Below are 22,983 nucleotides of genomic sequence, written 5' to 3'. Positions count from 1 at the left end.
GACCTCGGGCCCTGGCACTGACTCTGCTCCGGGTTCCTTTCTACTCCTGCTGCCCGGTTGTTGCCGACCTCTGCCCGTCTGACTTTGCACCCGAGATCCAGTATCCCTTGACTACCAGTTGACCTTTTCCTGCTCTGCATCAAAGATATTCAGAACCGGGTCTCCTACAGGCACCAATGCCACTCTGTGCCCCGTTATACCCCGTGATCATCCCCAGAGGATACCGGACAAGAGGTGTAAGGGCAGCCCCCTAGTCGGCTCCGCCTCCATCAGGTGGGTGACACACCTACCTGTACCGATAAAACCCAATCAGGAGCACATGCATTATATAACTCCACCTCCACGGAAGCTGAAGAGCCCATTTCAAGCTGCCTGGTTCTGAAGGTCGACTTTGTGGATTTAATGCCAACCAAGATAAGAGGGGAACCCCTCCAACCACCAATGACAACACATTTTACTACATCCTTGCTCAAGGCTGAAGGAAAATGGAGAGTGAGAACAGATGGCGAGGAATGGGGGGGGGGGGGGGGCAGGGAAGATCTTTTCACATGAGAAGGTCCACGTCTTCCGAAGGCCACTAATAAGAGGATGAGCCGTCTACAGATACTTCAGACAACCCCCCAGAAGTCCCAGAAATCCCAGAAATCCCCAGAGTGACTTCCATTCATTTACACATTTCATTCCTCACATACCGTGAGCCAGTCCATGAATCCCGGCCACCAAATGTTCTCCACTCGTGGCTGCGTGATATCGAATGTATTCCCGCTCTGTCTGGTGTCTGTTGTCCATCGTCTTCCCGAGACCATCAGAGAGAGTTCCAGCAAACTACAACAGAAAGAAAACCTTCCAATCACATTCATTCAGCCAATCAGGCTACAGTTGTCAATATAAAGGAACGAGAATTCAGAGATCAGAGTACTGGGGGGGCTCCAAGTAAATGGAAACTATAAAAAAAATTGTATTACATTTTTTTTTTTATAAATTTTTAAACGGTTTTATATGTTTGTTTGTTTTTTACCACATTCATATACCTTGTGTATCTTCAGACAATACACGACAAAGGATCTGAGAGCACAATGGTATAGCTAAGGACAGCATACAGAAGTTACAGAACACTCAGGATTCATCTGGTCTTCTATGAACCAAATGAAAACCTTCTCCTTTCAGGTGCATGGTCTCCCTGGTCCCCCCATGTATGTATGGTCCCCCCTCCCCCCGGATTCCTCCAACCTTCACCTTTCAGGTGCATGGTCTCCCTGGTCCCCCCATGTGATGGTCCCCCCTCCCCCCCCCGGATTCCTCCAACCTTCACCTTTCAGGTGCATGGTCTCCCTGGTCCCCCCATGTATGTATGGTCCCCCCTCCCCCCGGATTCCTCCAACCTTCACCTTTCAGGTGCATGGTCTCCCTGGTCCCCCCATGTATGTATGGTCCCCCCCCCCCCGCATTCCTCCAACCTTCACCTTTCAGGTGCATTGTCTCCCTGGACCCCCCATGTATGTATGGTCCCCCCCTCCCCCCCCCTCCATTCCTCCAACCTTCACCTTTCAGGTGCATTGTCTCCCTGGACCCCCCATGTATGTATGGTCCCCCCCTCCCCCCCCCCCTCCATTCCTCCAACCTTCACCTTTCAGGTGCATTGTCTCCCTGGACCCCCCATGTATGTATGGTCCCCCCTCCCCCCCCCTCCATTCCTCCAACCTTCACCTTTCAGGTGCATGGTCTCCCTGGACCCCCCATGTATGTATGGTCCCCCCCTCCCCCCCCTCCATTCCTCCAACCTTCACCTTTCAGGTGCATGGTCTCCCTGGACCCCCCATGTATGTATGGTCCCCCTCCCCCCCCCCGCATTCCTCCAACCTTCACCTTTCCAGGTGCATGGTCTCCCTGGTCCCCCCATGTATGTATGGTCCCCCCTCCCCCCCCCTGCATTCCCTTTCAGGTGCATTGTCTCCCTGGACCCCCCATGCATGTATGGTCCCCCCCTCCCCCCGCGTTCCTCCAACCTTCACCTTTCAGGTGCATTGTCTCCCTGGTCCCCCCATGTATGTATGGTCCCCCTCCCCCCACATTCCTCCAACCTTCTCCTTTCAGGTGCATTGTCTCCCTGGTCCTCCCCCCTATGTATGTATGGTCCCCCCTCCATTCCTCCAACCTTCACCTTTAAGGTGCATTGTCTCCCTGGACCCCCCATGCATGTATGGTCCCCCCGCCCCCCCCCATGTATGGTTCTCTATGTGAGTCTCCAGGGCACTACAAGACTGTCTTGAGTTTCATTAGGTGGCCACGGCTGTTGAATAAAGATAGGAGGATGGGGTGGTGGGATGGGATTGTACAACCTCTTCTGTAGGCCCAGCTTTGGGATTTCTTTATTTAGATTAAATGAATTAAAGAAGGAGGAGGAGCCTGGCGTGTTGTAACCAGACACATAGAACAATAAAGTTGCTTGTATGTTGATGAGAGCGGAGAGCGCCTTGCGGTTTGGGATTCCTACGCTCTGCGCATCAGCCAAGCTAGGAGAACAGTATGGCTGGTGAGGACATGTATGGGCAGAACGTGGACTCTCACTTCTGCAGATCAGCGTGTTTGATCTCCTCCAATCAGACTGACTGCAGTGTATTTCCGGTCGCTCTGATTGGAGATCAGCGTGTTTCCGGTCGCTCTGATTGGAGATCAGCGTGTTTACGGTCGGTCTGATTGCAGGAGATCAGCGCGGGTATGATTCTGATTGGTCGTTATAAAGGATGCCTCTGTTTTAACATTCCTCCATTAATCAGCAGCAGAGGACTTCCATATAAAACAGAAGGTGTAACAGGAAATCTGGTTTGCGTCAACATTATTCCCACATCTGACACAATCCATACACAGCACGTCGCATAAATAATCCCGTTTCCTCGTTTCATTCCTGGACGGACTGATTGTATAATGGAGGAGCCCGGCATACAGTAATCAGGGAAGAGATGATCGATGTTCTACAATGTCAGCAGAAGATATCACTTACACAGGACGACCCCCGCTTCACCTCTCTGCAAACTCCGAGGAATGCCATTTAGAAGCACGGTTATCATATTGCAAAAAGATTGTGGAAGACGTAAGAGAAACGATCGGGTCACAAGAGATATACAAGACGAAAAAACGACAACCAGCTGAGGAATAGAAGGCCCAGAACAGACCATCTACAGCTCAGAGCATTGATAGGAGATACAACCAGTGCCCGACTCGTCCTCACCAGGGCATTGATAGGAGATACAACCAGTGCCCGACTCGTCCTCACCAGGGCATTGATAGGAGATACCACCAGTGCCCGACTCGTCCTCACCAGAGCATTGATAGGAGATACCACCAGTGCCCGACTCGTCCTCACCAGAGCATTGATAGGAGATACCACCAGTGCCCGACTCGTCCTCACCAGAGCATTGATAGGAGATACAACCAGCGCCCGACTCGTCCTCACCAGAACATTGATAGGAGATACAACCAGCACCCGACTCGTCCTCACCAGAGCATTGATAGGAGATACAACCAGCGCCCGACTCGTCCTCACCAGAGCATTGATAGGAGATACCACCAGTGCCCGACTCGTCCTCACCAGGGCATTGATAGGAGATACAACCAGTGCCCGACTCGTCCTCACCAGAGCATTGATAAGAGATATCACCAGTGCCCGACTCGTCCTCACCAGGGCATTGATAGGAGATACCACCAGTGCCCGACTCGTCCTCACCAGAGCATTGATAGGAGATACAACCAGTGCCCGACTCGTCCTCACCAGGGCATTGATAGGAGATACAACCAGTGCCCAACTCGTCCTCAACAGAGCATTGATAGGAGATACAACCAGCACCCGACTCGTCCTCACCAGAGCATTGATAGATACAACCAGTGCCCGAGTCGTCCTCACCAGAGCATTGATAGGAGATACAACCAGCACCCGACTCTTCCTCACCAGAGCATTGATAGATACAACCAGTGCCCGACTCGTCCTCACCAGAGCATTGATAGGAGATACAACCAGCACCCGACTTGTCCTCAACAGAGCATTGATAGGAGATACAACCAGTGCCTAACTCGTCCTCACCAGAGCATTGATAGGAGATACAACCAGTACCCGACTCGTCCTCACCAGAGCATTGATAGATACAACCAGTGCCCGACTCGTCCTCACCAGAGCATTGATTGATACAACCAGTGCCCGACTCGTCCTCACCAGAGCATTGATAGGAGATACAACCAGCACCCGACTCGTCCTCACCAGAGCATTGATAGGAGATACAACCAGTGCCCGACTCGTCCTCACCAGAACATTGATAGATACAACCAGTGCCCGACTCGTCCTCACCAGGGCATTGATAGGAGATACCACCAGTGCCCGACTCGTCCTCACCAGAGCATTGATAGGAGATACAACCAGCACCCGACTCGTCCTCACCAGAGCATTGATAGATACAACCAGTGCCCAACTCGTCCTCACCAGAGCATTGATAGGAGATACAACCAGTGCCCGACTCGTCCTCACCAGAGCATTGATAGGAGATACCACCAGTGCCCGACTCGTCCTCACCAGGGCATTGATAGGAGATACCACCAGTGCCCGACTCGTCCTCACCAGAGCATTGATAGGAGATACAACCAGTGCCCGACTCTTCCTCACCAGAGCATTGATAGGAGATACAACCAGTGCCCGACTCGTCCTCACCAGAGCATTGATAGGAGATACAACCAGTGCCCGACTCGTCCTCAACAGAGCATTGATAGGAGATACAACCAGCACCCGACTCGTCCTCACCAGAGCATTGATAGGAGATACAACCAGCACCCGACTCGTCCTCAACAGAGCATTGATAGGAGATACAACCAGCACCCGACTCGTCCTCACCAGAGCATTGATAGATACAACCAGTGCCCGACTCGTCCTCACCAGAGCATTGATAGGAGATACAACCAGCACCCGACTTGTCCTCAACAGAGCATTGATAGGAGATACAACCAGCACCCGACTCGTCCTCACCAGAGCATTGATAGATACAACCAGCACCCGACTCGTCCTCAACAGAGCATTGATAGGAGATACAACCAGCACCCGACTCGTCCTCACCAGAGCATTGATAGATACAACCAGTGCCTAACTCGTCCTCACCAGAGCATTGATAGGAGATACAACCAGCACCCGACTCGTCCTCACCAGAGCATTGATAGATACAACCAGTGCCCGACTCGTCCTCACCAGGGCATTGATTGATACAACCAGTGCCCGACTCGTCCTCACCAGAGCATTGATAGGAGATACAACCAGCACCCGACTCGTCCTCACCAGAGCATTGATAGGAGATACAACCAGTGCCCGACTCGTCCTCACCAGGGCATTGATAGGAGATACCACCAGTGCCCGACTCGTCCTCACCAGAGCATTGATAGGAGATACAACCAGTGCCCGACTCGTCCTCACCAGAACATTGATAGGAGATGCAACCAGTGCCCGACTCGTCCTCACCAGAGCATTGATAGGAGATACAACCAGTGCCCGACTCGTCCTCACCAGAGCATTGATAGGAGATACAACCAGTGCCCGACTCGTCCTCACCAGAGCATTGATAGGAGATACAACCAGTGCCCGACTCGTCCTCACCAGATCATTGATAGGAGATACAACCAGTGCCCGACTCGTCCTCACCAGAGCATTGATAGATACAACCAGTGCCCAACTCGTCCTCACCAGAACATTGATAGGAGATACAACCAGTGCCCGACTCGTCCTCACCAGAACATTGATAGGAGATACAACCAGTGCCCGACTCGTTCTCACCAGACCATTGATAGGAGATACAACCAGTGCCCGACTCGTCCTCACCAGAGCATTAATAGGAGATACAACCAGTGCCCGACTCGTCCTCACCAGACCATTGATAGATACAACCAGTGCCCGACTCTTCCTCACCAGAGCATTGATAGATACAACCAGTGCCCAACTCGTCCTCACCAGACCATTGATAGGAGATACAACCAGTGCCCGACTCGTCCTCACCAGAGCATTGATAGGAGATACAACCAGTGCCCGACTCGTCCTCACCAGAGCATTGATTGATACAACCAGTGCCCGACTCGTCCTCACCAGAGCATTGATAGGAGATACAACCAGTGCCCGACTCGTCCTCACCAGAGCATTGATAGGAGATACAACCAGTGCCCGACTCGTCCTCACCAGAGCATTGATAGGAGATACAACCAGTGCCCGACTCGTCCTCACCAGAGCATTGATAGGAGATACAACCAGTGCCCGACTCGTCCTCACCAGAGCATTGATAGGAGATACAACCAGTGCCTGACTCGTCCTCAACAGAGCATTGATAGGAGATACAACCAGCACCCGACTCGTCCTCACCAGAGCATTGATAGATACAACCAGTGCCCGACTCGTCCTCACCAGAGCATTGATAGGAGATACAACCAGCACCCGACTCGTCCTCAACAGAGCATTGATAGGAGATACAACCAGCACCCGACTCGTCCTCACCAGAGCATTGATAGATACAACCAGTGCCCGACTCGTCCTCACCAGAGCATTGATAGGAGATACCACCAGTGCCCGACTCGTCCTCACCAGAGCATTGATAGGAGATACAACCAGCGCCCGACTCGTCCTCACCAGAACATTGATAGGAGATACAACCAGCACCCGACTCGTCCTCACCAGAGCATTGATAGGAGATACAACCAGCGCCCGACTCGTCCTCACCAGAGCATTGATAGGAGATACCACCAGTGCCCGACTCGTCCTCACCAGGGCATTGATAGGAGATACAACCAGTGCCCGACTCGTCCTCACCAGAGCATTGATAAGAGATATCACCAGTGCCCGACTCGTCCTCACCAGGGCATTGATAGGAGATACCACCAGTGCCCGACTCGTCCTCACCAGAGCATTGATAGGAGATACAACCAGTGCCCGACTCGTCCTCACCAGGGCATTGATAGGAGATACAACCAGTGCCCAACTCGTCCTCAACAGAGCATTGATAGGAGATACAACCAGCACCCGACTCGTCCTCACCAGAGCATTGATAGATACAACCAGTGCCCGAGTCGTCCTCACCAGAGCATTGATAGGAGATACAACCAGCACCCGACTCTTCCTCACCAGAGCATTGATAGATACAACCAGTGCCCGACTCGTCCTCACCAGAGCATTGATAGGAGATACAACCAGCACCCGACTTGTCCTCAACAGAGCATTGATAGGAGATACAACCAGTGCCTAACTCGTCCTCACCAGAGCATTGATAGGAGATACAACCAGTACCCGACTCGTCCTCACCAGAGCATTGATAGATACAACCAGTGCCCGACTCGTCCTCACCAGAGCATTGATTGATACAACCAGTGCCCGACTCGTCCTCACCAGAGCATTGATAGGAGATACAACCAGCACCCGACTCGTCCTCACCAGAGCATTGATAGGAGATACAACCAGTGCCCGACTCGTCCTCACCAGGGCATTGATAGGAGATACCACCAGTGCCCGACTCGTCCTCACCAGAGCATTGATAGGAGATACAACCAGCACCCGACTCGTCCTCACCAGAGCATTGATAGATACAACCAGTGCCCAACTCGTCCTCACCAGAGCATTGATAGGAGATACAACCAGTGCCCGACTCGTCCTCACCAGAGCATTGATAGGAGATACCACCAGTGCCCGACTCGTCCTCACCAGGGCATTGATAGGAGATACCACCAGTGCCCGACTCGTCCTCACCAGAGCATTGATAGGAGATACAACCAGTGCCCGACTCTTCCTCACCAGAGCATTGATAGGAGATACAACCAGTGCCCGACTCGTCCTCACCAGAGCATTGATAGGAGATACAACCAGTGCCCGACTCGTCCTCAACAGAGCATTGATAGGAGATACAACCAGCACCCGACTCGTCCTCACCAGAGCATTGATAGGAGATACAACCAGCACCCGACTCGTCCTCAACAGAGCATTGATAGGAGATACAACCAGCACCCGACTCGTCCTCACCAGAGCATTGATAGATACAACCAGTGCCCGACTCGTCCTCACCAGAGCATTGATAGGAGATACAACCAGCACCCGACTTGTCCTCAACAGAGCATTGATAGGAGATACAACCAGCACCCGACTCGTCCTCACCAGAGCATTGATAGATACAACCAGCACCCGACTCGTCCTCAACAGAGCATTGATAGGAGATACAACCAGCACCCGACTCGTCCTCACCAGAGCATTGATAGATACAACCAGTGCCTAACTCGTCCTCACCAGAGCATTGATAGGAGATACAACCAGCACCCGACTCGTCCTCACCAGAGCATTGATAGATACAACCAGTGCCCGACTCGTCCTCACCAGGGCATTGATAGGAGATACAACCAGTGCCCGACTCGTCCTCACCAGAGCATTGATTGATACAACCAGTGCCCGACTCGTCCTCACCAGAGCATTGATAGGAGATACAACCAGCACCCGACTCGTCCTCACCAGAGCATTGATAGGAGATACAACCAGTGCCCGACTCGTCCTCACCAGGGCATTGATAGGAGATACCACCAGTGCCCGACTCGTCCTCACCAGAGCATTGATAGGAGATACAACCAGTGCCCGACTCGTCCTCACCAGAACATTGATAGGAGATGCAACCAGTGCCCGACTCGTCCTCACCAGAGCATTGATAGGAGATACAACCAGTGCCCGACTCGTCCTCACCAGAGCATTGATAGGAGATACAACCAGTGCCCGACTCGTCCTCACCAGAGCATTGATAGGAGATACAACCAGTGCCCGACTCGTCCTCACCAGATCATTGATAGGAGATACAACCAGTGCCCGACTCGTCCTCACCAGAGCATTGATAGATACAACCAGTGCCCAACTCGTCCTCACCAGAACATTGATAGGAGATACAACCAGTGCCCGACTCGTCCTCACCAGAACATTGATAGGAGATACAACCAGTGCCCGACTCGTTCTCACCAGACCATTGATAGGAGATACAACCAGTGCCCGACTCGTCCTCACCAGAGCATTAATAGGAGATACAACCAGTGCCCGACTCGTCCTCACCAGACCATTGATAGATACAACCAGTGCCCGACTCTTCCTCACCAGAGCATTGATAGATACAACCAGTGCCCAACTCGTCCTCACCAGACCATTGATAGGAGATACAACCAGTGCCCGACTCGTCCTCACCAGAGCATTGATAGGAGATACAACCAGTGCCCGACTCGTCCTCACCAGAGCATTGATTGATACAACCAGTGCCCGACTCGTCCTCACCAGAGCATTGATAGGAGATACAACCAGTGCCCGACTCATCCTCACCAGAGCATTGATAGGAGATACAACCAGTGCCCGACTCGTCCTCACCAGAGCATTGATAGGAGATACAACCAGTGCCCGACTCGTCCTCACCAGAGCATTGATAGGAGATACAACCAGTGCCCGACTCGTCCTCACCAGAGCATTGATAGGAGATACAACCAGTGCCCGACTCGTCCTCAACAGAGCATTGATAGGAGATACAACCAGCACCCGACTCGTCCTCACCAGAGCATTGATAGATACAACCAGTGCCCGACTCGTCCTCACCAGAGCATTGATAGGAGATACAACCAGCACCCGACTCGTCCTCAACAGAGCATTGATAGGAGATACAACCAGCACCCGACTCGTCCTCACCAGAGCATTGATAGATACAACCAGTGCCCGACTCGTCCTCACCAGAGCATTGATAGGAGATACAACCAGTGCCCGACTCGTCCTCAACAGAGCATTGATAGGAGATACAACCAGCACCCGACTCGTCCTCACCAGAGCATTGATAGATACAACCAGTGCCCGACTCGTCCTCACCAGAGCATTGATAGGAGATACAACCAGCACCCGACTCGTCCTCACCAGAGCATTGATAGATACAACCAGTGCCCGACTCGTCCTCACCAGAGCATTGATAGGAGATACAACCAGTGCCCGACTCGTCCTCAACAGAGCATTGATAGGAGATACAACCAGCACCCGACTCGTCCTCACCAGAGCATTGATAGATACAACCAGTGCCCGACTCGTCCTCACCAGAGCATTGATAGGAGATACCACCAGCACCCGACTCGTCCTCACCAGAGCATTGATAGATACAACCAGTGCCCGACTCGTCCTCACCAGAGCATTGATAGGAGATACAACCAGCACCCGACTCGTCCTCAACAGAGCATTGATAGGAGATACAACCAGTGCCCGACTCGTCCTCACCAGAGCATTGATAGGAGATACAACCAGTGCCCGACTCGTCCTCACCAGAACATTGATAGGAGATACAACCAGTGCCCGACTCGTCCTCACCAGAGCATTGATAGATACAACCAGTGCCCAACTCGTCCTCACCAGAACATTGATAGGAGATACAACCAGTGCCCGACTCGTCCTCACCAGAACATTGATAGGAGATACAACCAGTGCCCGACTCGTTCTCACCAGAGCATTAATAGGAGATACAACCAGTGCCCGACTCGTCCTCACCAGACCATTGATAGATACAACCAGTGCCCGACTCTTCCTCACCAGAGCATTGATAGATACAACCAGTGCCCAACTCGTCCTCACCAGACCATTGATAGGAGATACAACCAGTGCCCGACTCGTCCTCACCAGAGCATTGATAGGAGATACAACCAGCACCCGACTCGTCCTCACCAGAGCATTGATAGGAGATACAACCAGTGCCCGACTCGTCCTCACCAGAGCATTGATAGGAGATACAACCAGTGCCCGACTCGTCCTCACCAGGGCATTGATAGGAGATGCAACCAGTGCCCGACTCGTCCTCACCAGGGCATTGATAGGAGATGCAACCAGTGCCCGACTCGTCCTCACCAGAGCATTGATAGGAGATACAACCAGTGCCCGACTCGTCCTCACCAGAGCATTGATAGGAGATACAACCAGCACCTGACTCGTCCTCACCAGGGCATTGATAGATACAACCAGCACCCGACTCGTCCTCACCAGGGCATTGATAGGAGATACAACCCGTGCCCGACTCGTCCTCACCAGAGCATTGATAGGAGATACAACCAGTGCCCGACTCGTCCTCACCAGAGCATTGATAGGAGATACAACCAGCACCCGACTCGTCCTCAACAGAGCATTGATAGGAGATACAACCAGCACCCGACTCGTCCTCACCAGAGCATTGATAGATACAACCAGTGCCCGACTCGTCCTCACCAGAGCATTGATAGGAGATACAACCAGTGCCCGACTCGTCCTCAACAGAGCATTGATAGGAGATACAACCAGCACCCGACTCGTCCTCACCAGAGCATTGATAGATACAACCAGTGCCCGACTCGTCCTCACCAGAGCATTGATAGGAGATACAACCAGCACCCGACTCGTCCTCACCAGAGCATTGATAGATACAACCAGTGCCCGACTCGTCCTCACCAGAGCATTGATAGGAGATACAACCAGTGCCCGACTCGTCCTCAACAGAGCATTGATAGGAGATACAACCAGCACCCGACTCGTCCTCACCAGAGCATTGATAGATACAACCAGTGCCCGACTCGTCCTCACCAGAGCATTGATAGGAGATACCACCAGCACCCGACTCGTCCTCACCAGAGCATTGATAGATACAACCAGTGCCCGACTCGTCCTCACCAGAGCATTGATAGGAGATACAACCAGCACCCGACTCGTCCTCAACAGAGCATTGATAGGAGATACAACCAGTGCCCGACTCGTCCTCACCAGAGCATTGATAGGAGATACAACCAGTGCCCGACTCGTCCTCACCAGAACATTGATAGGAGATACAACCAGTGCCCGACTCGTCCTCACCAGAGCATTGATAGATACAACCAGTGCCCAACTCGTCCTCACCAGAACATTGATAGGAGATACAACCAGTGCCCGACTCGTCCTCACCAGAACATTGATAGGAGATACAACCAGTGCCCGACTCGTTCTCACCAGAGCATTAATAGGAGATACAACCAGTGCCCGACTCGTCCTCACCAGACCATTGATAGATACAACCAGTGCCCGACTCTTCCTCACCAGAGCATTGATAGATACAACCAGTGCCCAACTCGTCCTCACCAGACCATTGATAGGAGATACAACCAGTGCCCGACTCGTCCTCACCAGAGCATTGATAGGAGATACAACCAGCACCCGACTCGTCCTCACCAGAGCATTGATAGGAGATACAACCAGTGCCCGACTCGTCCTCACCAGAGCATTGATAGGAGATACAACCAGTGCCCGACTCGTCCTCACCAGGGCATTGATAGGAGATGCAACCAGTGCCCGACTCGTCCTCACCAGGGCATTGATAGGAGATGCAACCAGTGCCCGACTCGTCCTCACCAGAGCATTGATAGGAGATACAACCAGTGCCCGACTCGTCCTCACCAGAGCATTGATAGGAGATACAACCAGCACCTGACTCGTCCTCACCAGGGCATTGATAGATACAACCAGCACCCGACTCGTCCTCACCAGGGCATTGATAGGAGATACAACCCGTGCCCGACTCGTCCTCACCAGAGCATTGATAGGAGATACAACCAGTGCCCGACTCGTCCTCACCAGAGCATTGATAGGAGATACAACCAGTGCCCGACTCGTCCTCACCAGAGCATTGATAGGAGATACAACCAGTGCCCGACTCGTCCTCACCAGAGCATTGATTGATACAACCAGTGCCCGACTCGTCCTCACCAGAGCATTGATAGGAGATACAACCAGTGCCCGACTCGTCCTCACCAGAGCATTGATAGATACAACCAGTGCCCGACTCGTCCTCACCAGAGCATTGATAGGAGATACAACCAGTGCCCGACTCATCCTCACCAGAGCATTGATAGGAGATACAACCAGTGCCCGACTCGTCCTCACCAGAGCATTGATTGATACAACCAGTGCCCGACTCGTCCTCACCAGACCATTGATAGGAGATACAACCAGCGCCCGACTCGTCCTCACCAGAGCATTGATAGGAGATACAACCAGTGCCCGACTCGTCCTCACCAGACCATTGATAGGAGATACAACCAGTGCCCGACTCGTCCTCACCAGACCATTGATAGGAGATACAACCAGTGCCCGACTCGTCCTCACCAGAGCATTGATTGATACAACCAGTGCCCGACTCGTCCTCACCAGAGCATTGATTGATACAACCAGTGCCCGACTCTTCCTCACCAGACCATTGATAGGAGATACAACCAGTGCCCGACTCGTCCTCACCAGAGCATTGATAGGAGATACAACCAGTGCCCGACTCGTCCTCACCAGAGCATTGATAGGAGATACAACCAGCGCCCGACTCGTCCTCACCAGAGCATTGATAGGAGATACAAGCAGTGCCCGACTCATCCTCACCAGAGCATTGATAGGAGATGCAACCAGTGCCCGACTCGTCCTCACCAGGGCATTGATAGGAGATACAACCAGTGCCCGACTCGTCCTCACCAGGGCATTGATAGGAGATACAACCAGTGCCCGACTCGTCCTCACCAGGGCATTGATAGGAGATACAACCAGTGCCCGACTCGTCCTCACCAGGGCATTGATAGGAGATACAACCAGTGCCCGACTCGTCCTCACCAGAGCATTGATAGGAGATACAACCAGTGCCCGACTCGTCCTCACCAGAGCATTGATGGGAGATACAACCAGTGCCCGACTCGTCCTCACCAGAGCATTGATAGGAGATACAACCAGTGCCCGACTCGTCCTCACCAGAGCATTGATAGGAGATACAACCAGTGCCCGACTCATCCTCACCAGAGCATTGATAGGAGATACAACCAGTGCCCGACTCGTCCTCACCAGAGCATTGATAGGAGATACAACCAGTGCCCGACTCGTCCTCACCAGAGCATTGATAGGAGATACAACCAGTGCCCGACTCGTCCTCACCAGAGCATTGATAGGAGATACAACCAGTGCCCGACTCGCCCTCACCAGAGCATTGATAGATACAACCAGTGCCCGACTCGTCCTCACCAGAGCATTGATAGGATATGCAACCAGTCACTGGCTCACCCTCAACAGAGCAATGATAGTAGATAAACCCAGTCTCTGGCTGGGGAGAAAAGAGTTAGATGATGCTGGATGTCCTCCAGCCAGGAAATGAGGTGGGCTCTATCCGACTTGCTGCAGCTTCTAATGCACATTGTGAGAAGCTCACAGTGTGCGGTGAAATTAGAGGAAACCATTTCAGTCCAGGAGAGGAGCCGGTACACCTGTGCAAGATCATAGGGGAGGCCGGAGGGAGGAGGATTTAGGTTTATATAATGCCATTTTTAGTGCCGGATAGTAAGGGAGGGTGAGAAACCCAGTCAGGCCCACAAGAACAGGGGGCGAGTGTAAACCTGTCCATAGATTTCTAGATTTTAGAAAATTTGTAGAAAAATTCTCAGTACATTTGATGAATGTTGCTCAAAAGTACTTCAAAATTCAATTTGATTTTGATTTTGGACTTTGCCAAACAAAATCGGCATTTACTGTTAGAAATTCTTTCAAGAAAACTTTCCCACCACTGCGCAAAATGATTGTGGATTTGACGCCACTCATGATTAGAATTCTTCTAAAGAAAATTCTAAAATTCTGATTGCATGGCCAGCTTGAATCTTCCAATGGAGGGAAGTCCTCTCATTCTGGAGAGATTTCCTCTGACTTCCCGTGGTGCCCCTGGGAGAGGAAGTAAAGGGAAATTTCCCCAATGGTGCGCAGGCTACAAAATTGAAACTGCCCAGGGGCTCTAACCCTTCCCTTCTCTAGCCAATTGGTTGTATTCACTTTAGTAATGTTCAGTGGACTTGATCTATAAATCTGTGAACTACGAAGGTTTCAGATCCCGGTGCCTGGTATTCCGGAAGCTTCCCATTGTACATGGCGGTGGGAGAGGCTGGCCTCCTATGGGTTTAATTCTAACTTCTGTAGAAGGAAAATATTCGGAGACTTCCAAACATGCGAGGAGACCTCTCGGTGACCTCGGCCTCTCCAGCAAAGGTGCAAACAAACAATTAGCCTATAATATGATTTTATTTAACTCAAACTAATAATTGGCGGTAAAAGGATTAGGAAGGGTCATGGAGGTGGAGGATCCTCTCCTGAAGGAAGTGTGTACACAGGTGTGACGGGGAGGCCGGTGGAGGCCGGAGGAGGCCGGAGGAGGCCGGCACCCTGCAGGATCTTTCAGCACTTCTCCTTCACTCTCCTAAGCTGAGGGAAAGCCGAACATCTGCTCCCTACACCAAATCCCATTTCATGGCCAGATAAGGATTACGTTTTCTTTGTAAACTCAGAGTTTGAAAAATCCATATTGTCTGGGTGAAAAGTTCACCTTCCCAAAGAAATCCAAGCGCTGGATTAGAGGAGAGGAATGGATGAGAAAGAAATAGTTCCAGGGTGGTTACCGGAACTAAATCGGGGGGATTCGGTATCATCGTCCCGAAAAGGAAATTCACCGGACGGGTTAAAGAGAGGATTTAGTGTGGATCACAAAGTGATGATTTACTATTATAGGGAAGATGAATTGTGCCGAAACACTACTCAGAATAATCTCCCTGTAACGCTCACACACATTGTAAGAAAATCGGGCGAACATTTTTGTCCAAGGAACTTTCGTACAATTTTCGTATCGCGTGTACAAAAAACTTTCCACAGCCAAATCAAAATTTTTCGTAGGAAAATTCCCAAAGGGACAAACTCCAATTTATTTCTTGTACAGGAACAGAACAAAGAATTTACGTTTAATGTGTACACTTCTCGTATCAATTTCCTACAAGAAAAATCTGAAAAGAAAGACGTATGATCAGAAAGAACAAACAAAAGCTTTTGTCGTACGAGAATATTTGTACAAATTTTCGTTCATCGGTTCCGATTTGCTGTGAAACATCGATTTTCTTATAGTGTATACTAGGGTTGTACCAATAACACTTTAAGACAGAGTACAATTACCGATACTTTGCTTGCGGACGGGTGGGTCGCGGTGCGAGGCTTGCGGGCGGGTGGGTCAGGGTGCGAGATTTGCGGGCGGGTGGGTCGGGGTGCGAGGCTTGCGGGCGGGTCGGGGTGCGAGGCTTGCAGGCGGGTCGGGGTGCGAGGCTTGCGGGCGGGTCGGGGTGCGAGGCTTGCGGGCGGGTCGGGGTGCGAGGCTTGCGGGCGGGTCGGGGTGCGAGGTTTGCGGGCGGGTCGGGGTGCGAGGTTTGCGGGCGGGTCGGGGTGCGAGGTTTGCGGGCGGGTCGGGGTGCGAGGTTTGCGGGCGGGTCGGGGTGCGAGGTTTGCGGGCGGGTCGGGGTGCGAGGTTTGCGGGCGGGTCGGGGTGCGGGGTTTGCGGGCGGGTCGGGGTGCGAGGTTTGCGGGTGGGTCGGGGTGCGAGGTTTGCGGGTGGGTCGGGGTGCGAGGCTTGCGGGCGGGTGGGTCGGGGTGCGAGGCTTGCGGGCGGGTGGGTCGGGGTGCGAGGCTTGCGGGCGGGTGGGTCAGGGTGCGAGATTTGCGGGCGGGTGGGTCGGGGTGCGAGGCTTGCGGGCGGGTCGGGGTGCGAGGCTTGCGGGCGGGTCGGGTGCGAGGTTCGCGGGCGGGTCGGGTGCGAGGTTCGCGGGCGGGTCGGGTGCGAGGTTCGCGGGCAGGTCGGGGTGCGAGGTTTGTGGGTGGGTCGGGGTGCGAGGCTTGCGGGCGGGTGGGTCGGGGTGCGAGGCTTGCGGGCGGGTGGGTCGGGGTGCGAGGCTTGCGGGCGGGTGGGTCGGGGTACGAGGCTTGCGGGTGGGTCGGGGTGCGAGGCTTGCGGGTGGGTCGGGGTGCGAGGCTTGCGGGTGGGTCGGGGTGCGAGGCTTGCGGGTGGGTCGGGGTGCGAGGCTTGCGGGCGGGTGGGTCGGGGTGCGAGGCTTGCGGGCGGGTGGGTCGGGGTGCGAGGCTTGCAGGTGGGTCGGGGTGCGAGGCTTGCGGGTGGGTCGGGGTGCGAGGCTTGCGGGTGGGTCGGGGTGCGAGGTTTGCGGGTGGGTCGGGGTGCGAGGCTTGCGGGTGGGTCGGGGTGCGAGGCTTGCGGGTGGGTCGGGGTGCGAGGTTTGCGGGCGGGTCGGGGTGCGAGGTTAGCGGGCAGGTCGGGGTGCGAGGTTTGCGGGTGGGTCGGGGTGCGAGGTTTGTGGGTGGGTCGGGGTGCGAGGCTTGCGGGCGGGTGGGTCGGGGTGCGAGGCTTGCGGGCGGGTGGGTCGGGGTGCGAGGCTTGCGGGCGGGTGGGTCAGGGTGCGAGATTTGCGGGCGGGTGGGTCGGGGTGCGAGGCTTGCGGGCGGGTCGGGGTGCGAGGCTTGCGGGCGGGTCGGGGTGCGAGGCTTGCGGGTGGGTCGGGGTGCGAGGTTTGCGGGTGGGTCGGGGTGCGAGGTTTGCGGGTGGGTCGGGGTGCGAGGTTTGCGGGTGGGTCGGGGTGCGAGGCTTGCGGGTGGGTCGGGGTGCGAGGCTTGCGGGTGGGTCGGGGTGCGAGGCTTGCGGGCGGGTCGGGGTGCGAGGCTTGCGGGTGGGTCGGGGTGCGAGGCTTGCGGGTGGGTCGGGGTGCGAGGCTTGCGGGTGGGTCGGGGTGCGAGGTTTGCGGGTGGGTCGGGGTGCGAGGCTTGCGGGCGGGTCGGGGTGCGAGGCTTGCGGGTGGGTCGGGGTGCGAGGCTTGCGGGTGGGTCGGGGTGCGAGGCTTGCGGGTGGGTCGGGGTGCGAGGTTTGCGGGTGGGTCGGGGTGCGAGGCTTGCGGGTGGGTCGGGGTGCGAGGCTTGCGGGTGGGTCGGGGTGCGAGGTTTGCGGGTGGGTCGGGGTGCGAGGCTTGCGGGCGGGTCGGGGTGCGAGGCTTGCGGGCGGGTCGGGGTGCGAGGCTTGCGGGTGGGTCGGGGTGCGAGGCTTGCGGGTGGGTCGGGGTGCGAGGTTTGCGGGTGGGTCGGGGTGCGAGGCTTGCGGGTGGGTCGGGGTGCGAGGTTTGCGGGCGGGTCGTGGTGCGAGGTTTGCGGGTGGGTCGGGGTGCGAGGTTCGCGGGCGGGTCGGGGTGCGAGGTTTGCGGGCGGGTCGTGGTGCGAGGTTTGCGGGTGGGTCGGGGTGCGAGGTTTGCGGGTGGGTCGGGGTGCGAGGTTTGCGGGTGGGTCGGGGTGCGAGGCTTGCGGGCGGGTCGGGGTGCGAGGTTTGCGGGTGGGTCGGGGTGCGAGGTTTGCGGGTGGGTCGGGGTGCGAGGTTTGCGGGTGGGTCAGGGTGCGAGGTTTGCGGGTGGGTCGGGGTGCGAGGCTTGCGGCCCGGTTGGCTTTGTAAAAGAAAATTCACAAATCTAATGGACAGAATTTTGGAAAGCGTATCCTGGGGGAAGGAACAATGTCGTTATCTGGAGGCTGATTGACTATCTCCAGTAATTACCAGTAAAGGACCATTAATGACCCCACATCCTATTGTTAGGTGGGCTTAGGGAGGCAGCCAGGCATTGCGTGTCAGTTGGGTAATCTGCAATGCTCTCTGATTGGCTGCCTGTGCGGTTGCCTGATTAGCTGGTTATCCTGGAGGGAACCCCCTGCTGCTTTTATCTCTGCAGAAGCCTGATGAGTCCCCCCCAGGACCCCCTGTGAAGCTGTCCCAGCAGGTGCCCGCTGGCAATAGTTTAGTGTTACAGGCGGGAGCAGTGATCCCCGCAGGAGCGGCGCGCTGTTTTCACACACAGAAGGCAGTCAAAAGTCCAAAGCCTGAACTTGGAATGACCCCAGCTGGAGAGTCACGGCGGGTTCATGGGGAGGGCAACTGCGCTTTATTAAACACAACTAATACCCTTCACTGATAACTTTCAGAAGAGGGAAATATGTTAACCCGCCGAGCGCCAAATCCGGCCTGCCGAAGCGTCCTCTGCAAAGGCAGCGAGGATGGTATCGGCTCCCAGGTTCAGATTCAGTTTATTAGGCGCTGAGAGCTTCTCCTACACACAATACGATCGATGTACTGGAGATTATCGAGTAATTGAGGCCCCAAATCACACTATGGAACCCTTTGCGATTCTGCCCACAATTCCAAATCACACGCCAATCACTGCAAAACACGATGGGGCGATATTCATTCTATATGGTCCCCAAACACAATGCGATTTTGCTGCAATTGTTGCTCAGCATTCGCAGAAACTGTCTAAGAAAAATTGTGTGAAGCTGGTCACCCCAAAAAAAGGAGAAGCTTCTTTTGGGCAACACAGACACCGGGCACCCCATTGAAGTGAATAGAAAGCCTTATGTGTGACACACAGAATCAAATACAAATCGGCCACATAAAAATCGTGAGCAGTGACAGTGGAGGTCCTCAGCGATGGAAGGTCCTCAGCGATGGACGATGGAAGGTCCTCAGCGATGGAAGGTCCTCAGCGATGGAAGGTCCTCAGCGATGGAAGGTCCTCAGCGATGGAAGGTCCTCAGCGATGGAAGGTCCTCAGCGATGGAAGGTCCTCAGCGATGGAAGGTCCTCAGCGATGGACGATGGAAGGTCCTCAGCGATGGACGATGGAAGGTCCTCAGCGATGGACGATGGAAGGTCCTCAGCGATGGACGATGGAAGGTCCTCAGCGATGGAAGGTTCTCAGTGATGGACGATGGAAGATCCTCAGCGATGGAAGGTTCTCAGTGATGTAAGGTTTCAGTGATGGACGATGGAAGGTCCTCAGCGATGGAAGGTTCTCAGTGATGGACGATGGAAGGTCCTCAGCGATGGACGATGGAAGGTCCTCAGCGATGGACGATGGAAGGTCCTCAGCGATGGAAGGTTCTCAGCGATGGACGATGGAAGGTCCTCAGCGATGGACAATGGAAGGTCCTCAGCGATGGACGATGGAAGGTCCTCAGCGATGGACGATGGAAGGTCCTCAGCGATGGACGATGGAAGGTCCTCAGCGATGGAAGGTTCTCAGTGATGGACGATGGAAGATCCTCAGTGATGGAAGATGGAAAGTTCTCAGCGATGGAAGATGGAAAGTTCTCAGCGATGTAAGGTTTCAGTGATGGACGATGGAAGGTCCTCAGCGATGGAAGGTTTCAGTGATGGACAATGGAAGGTCCTCAGTGATGGACGATGGAAGATGGAAGGTTCTCAGCGATGGATGATCCTCAGCGTTGGATGATACTCAGCGATGGACAGTACTCATTGATGGAGAATGGAAGATCCTCAGCGATGCCCATGCTGCTTGCTATGGGGGCACCAGAGCTGAGTCACAGCTCTGTGTGTCCATTCAGACACAGAGCCATGGCCTGGCTCCGCCTCCTTTCTCTACTCATTGGCTGGTTGACAGCAGTGGGAGCCAATGGTGCCACGCTGCTGTCTCAGCCAATGAGGAGGGGAGCATTGGGCAGGTGAAACACTCCTATAACATCGCTGGATAGAGATGGGGCTGAGGTAAGTATTGGGGGGAGGGGTACACAGAAGCTTTTTTATCTTCATGCATAGAATGCACAGTCTGACTTTACAGTCACTTTAACGTCTGATAAAACCCAATCCCAAGGGCAGATGGTTCATGTAGAATTTTACTTCCTGGAATCCATCCGCCCTTAGTTCAGGCATGCAGGCAGGAGGGTGTGGCTTAGCTGAGAAAGCCCCTCCTCCCATGAAGACTCCTGGGATGGAAGATATTGTGGCCTAGGCCACAGACCAGGAAGTGAAGAAATGTAAAAAGAAGTATAAAGCAGTAAATCTGATGTGCTCCCTATGAAGAGACGGGTATTATATCTGCGCAGTTCCTCCATGAAGTATCACCGCGGGCGATTCGCCCCGGACACAGACGCAGGATTGTTCTGTCACATCCAGCAGAACGAATGAGGACATTGGATCCGTCTCTTTGAAGGGAGAGATATGGGAACAGATGTGGATTTGAAAGATCCGTCATCTCACAATCGTCTTAGTCACACTTTACGCTCGTTCTTCTCCCCGCATTGAACTTTACAGCAGGAAATGCGCACATTATGTCCTGGCGGTGAGATGGGGGGTGCAACAAATCACTACGCTGGTGAGAAGTAACATGGCGGCCCGGGTGGTGAAGGTGGTGCAGACATGTCCAGTCATGATGGGGCTCACCCCAATCTGATTATATACGATATCTGTACACAGTCTGGGGGTATCGGGTGTGGGGGGCAGGGTCACCTCAAAGCTGCCTCTCCCCATAAAATTCAATGGGAAAAGCAACTGAGAGAAGGTTAGTGTAGCTTGGGGGAGGGGGGGTCAGGGGCAATTTAGGGATGAGATTAAATGCAGCTCAGATGAAGGTCAGGTGCAGCTCGGGGAGAGGGGAGAGGTCAGGTGCAGCTCGGGGAGAGGGGAGAGGTCAGGTGCAGCTCGGGGAGAGGGGAAAGGTCAGGTGCAGCTCGGGGAGAGGTCAGGTGGAGCTCGGGGAGAGGGGAGAGGTCAGGTGCAGCTCGGGGAGAGGGGAGAGGTCAGGAGCAGCTCGGGGAGAGGGGAGAGGTCAGGAGCAGCTCGGGGAGAGGGGAGAGGTCAGGAGCAGCTCGGGGAGAGGGGAGAGGTCAGGTGCAGCTCGGGGAGAGGGGAGAGGTCAGGTGCAGCTCGGGGAGAGGGGAGAGGTCAGGTGCAGCTCGGGCGTGGGGAGAGGTCAGGTGCAGCTCGGGCGTGGGGAGAGGTCAGGTGCAGCTCGGGGGTGGGGAGAGGGCAGATGCATCTCAGGCGTGGGGAGAAGTCAGGTGCAGCTCAGGGAGAGGACAGGTGCAGCTCAGGGGTGGGGAGGGGTCAGATGTGTCTCGGGGTGGGGAGGGGTCAGGTGCAGCTCGGGGGTGGAGAGGGGTCAGATGCATCTCAGGCGTGGGGAGAAGTCAGGTGCAGCTCAGGGAGAGGTCAGGTGCAGCTCAGGGGTGGGGAGGGGTCAGATGTGTCTCGGGGGTGGGGAGGGGTCAGATGTGTCTCGGGGATGGGGAGGGGTCAGGTGCAGCTGGGGTGGTCTCTTTATTGCCCCCTCATTTCCCAGCAATGCTTACATGAATCTTTCCTTCAATCCCTGTGGCTCTGTTCACATGTCAAGGGAAGGGAAGCCTGTGTAAGCTTTGGCTAGGATGATTCTGAGCTTACATAGGTTTATGTGTTGTAGGATGGGTGGGGTAGGGTAATGTGGGGTGGCGTGGAGTAGGGTAGGGTGTTGTGGGGTGGAGAGGGTTAGGGTGCTGTAGGGTCGGGTGGGGCAGAGGTATTGGGGTGAGTGGGGTAGTGTGTTGTAGGATGGGTGGGGTAGGGTAATGTGGGGTAGAGTGGGGCAGAGGTATAGGGGTGAATGGGGTGGGATAGGGGTATGGGGGTGGGGTTGATTTGGCGTAACAGAACACATCATTATATACCCAGATGTTGGGTCCTCAGTGTTTGGTATACATCAGGTTGGGGTTGCTCCCTAACCAGAACTTGTCCCTACTGTCTGTAGACTTTATTGTAAACAGCTGGCAATAGCCGGCCACTTACCTCCCGGGACAGAGTGATACAAAGTGGTGAGATGACTAGGAAGGTGGTGTAATGCGGGGTGCAGACTAGGAAGGTGGTGTAATGCGGGGTGTAGACTAGGAAGGTGGTGTAATGCGGGGTGCAGACTAGGAAGGTGGTGTAATGCGGGGTGTAGACTAGGAAGGTGGTGTAATGCGGGGTGCAGACTAGGAAGGTGGTGTAATGCGGGGTGTAGACTAGGAAGGTGGTGTAGTGCGGGGTGTAGACTAGGAAGGTGGTGTAATGCGGGGTGCAGACTAGGAAGGTGGTGTAATGCGGGGTGTAGACTAGGAAGGTGGTGTAATGCGGGGTGTAGACTAGGAAGGTGGTGTAATGCGGGGTGTAGACTAGGAAGGTGGTGTAATGCGGGGTGCAGACTAGGAAGGTGGTGTAATGCGGGGTGTAGACTAGGAAGGTGGTGTAATGCGGGGTGCAGACTAGGAAGGTGGTGTAATGCGGGGTGTAGACTAGGAAGGTGGTGTAATGC

General features: G+C 54.4%; 1 protein-coding gene across 1 annotated transcript in view; it reads right to left on the bottom strand.

Annotated features, from left to right (window-relative positions):
• Positions 1 to 22,983, bottom strand: part of VPS13D (vacuolar protein sorting 13 homolog D) — a gene marked incomplete in the record, with an annotated part of 334,001 nt that overhangs the window by 53,083 nt on the left and 257,935 nt on the right. The window contains 1 exon segment of the mRNA XM_077455954.1: positions 689 to 825. Within this exon segment, the coding sequence (XP_077312080.1) occupies positions 689 to 825 (137 nt within the window).

This window comes from Lithobates pipiens, unplaced genomic scaffold (assembly GCF_037356315.1).
Source record: "Lithobates pipiens isolate NorthernLeopardFrog02 unplaced genomic scaffold, aLitPip1_a1.2 Scaffold_27, whole genome shotgun sequence".
NCBI classification, from domain to species: domain Eukaryota; kingdom Metazoa; phylum Chordata; class Amphibia; order Anura; family Ranidae; genus Lithobates; species Lithobates pipiens.
Note: the sequence above shows the minus strand (reverse complement) of the source record. Positions and strands in the feature narration are given on the sequence as shown.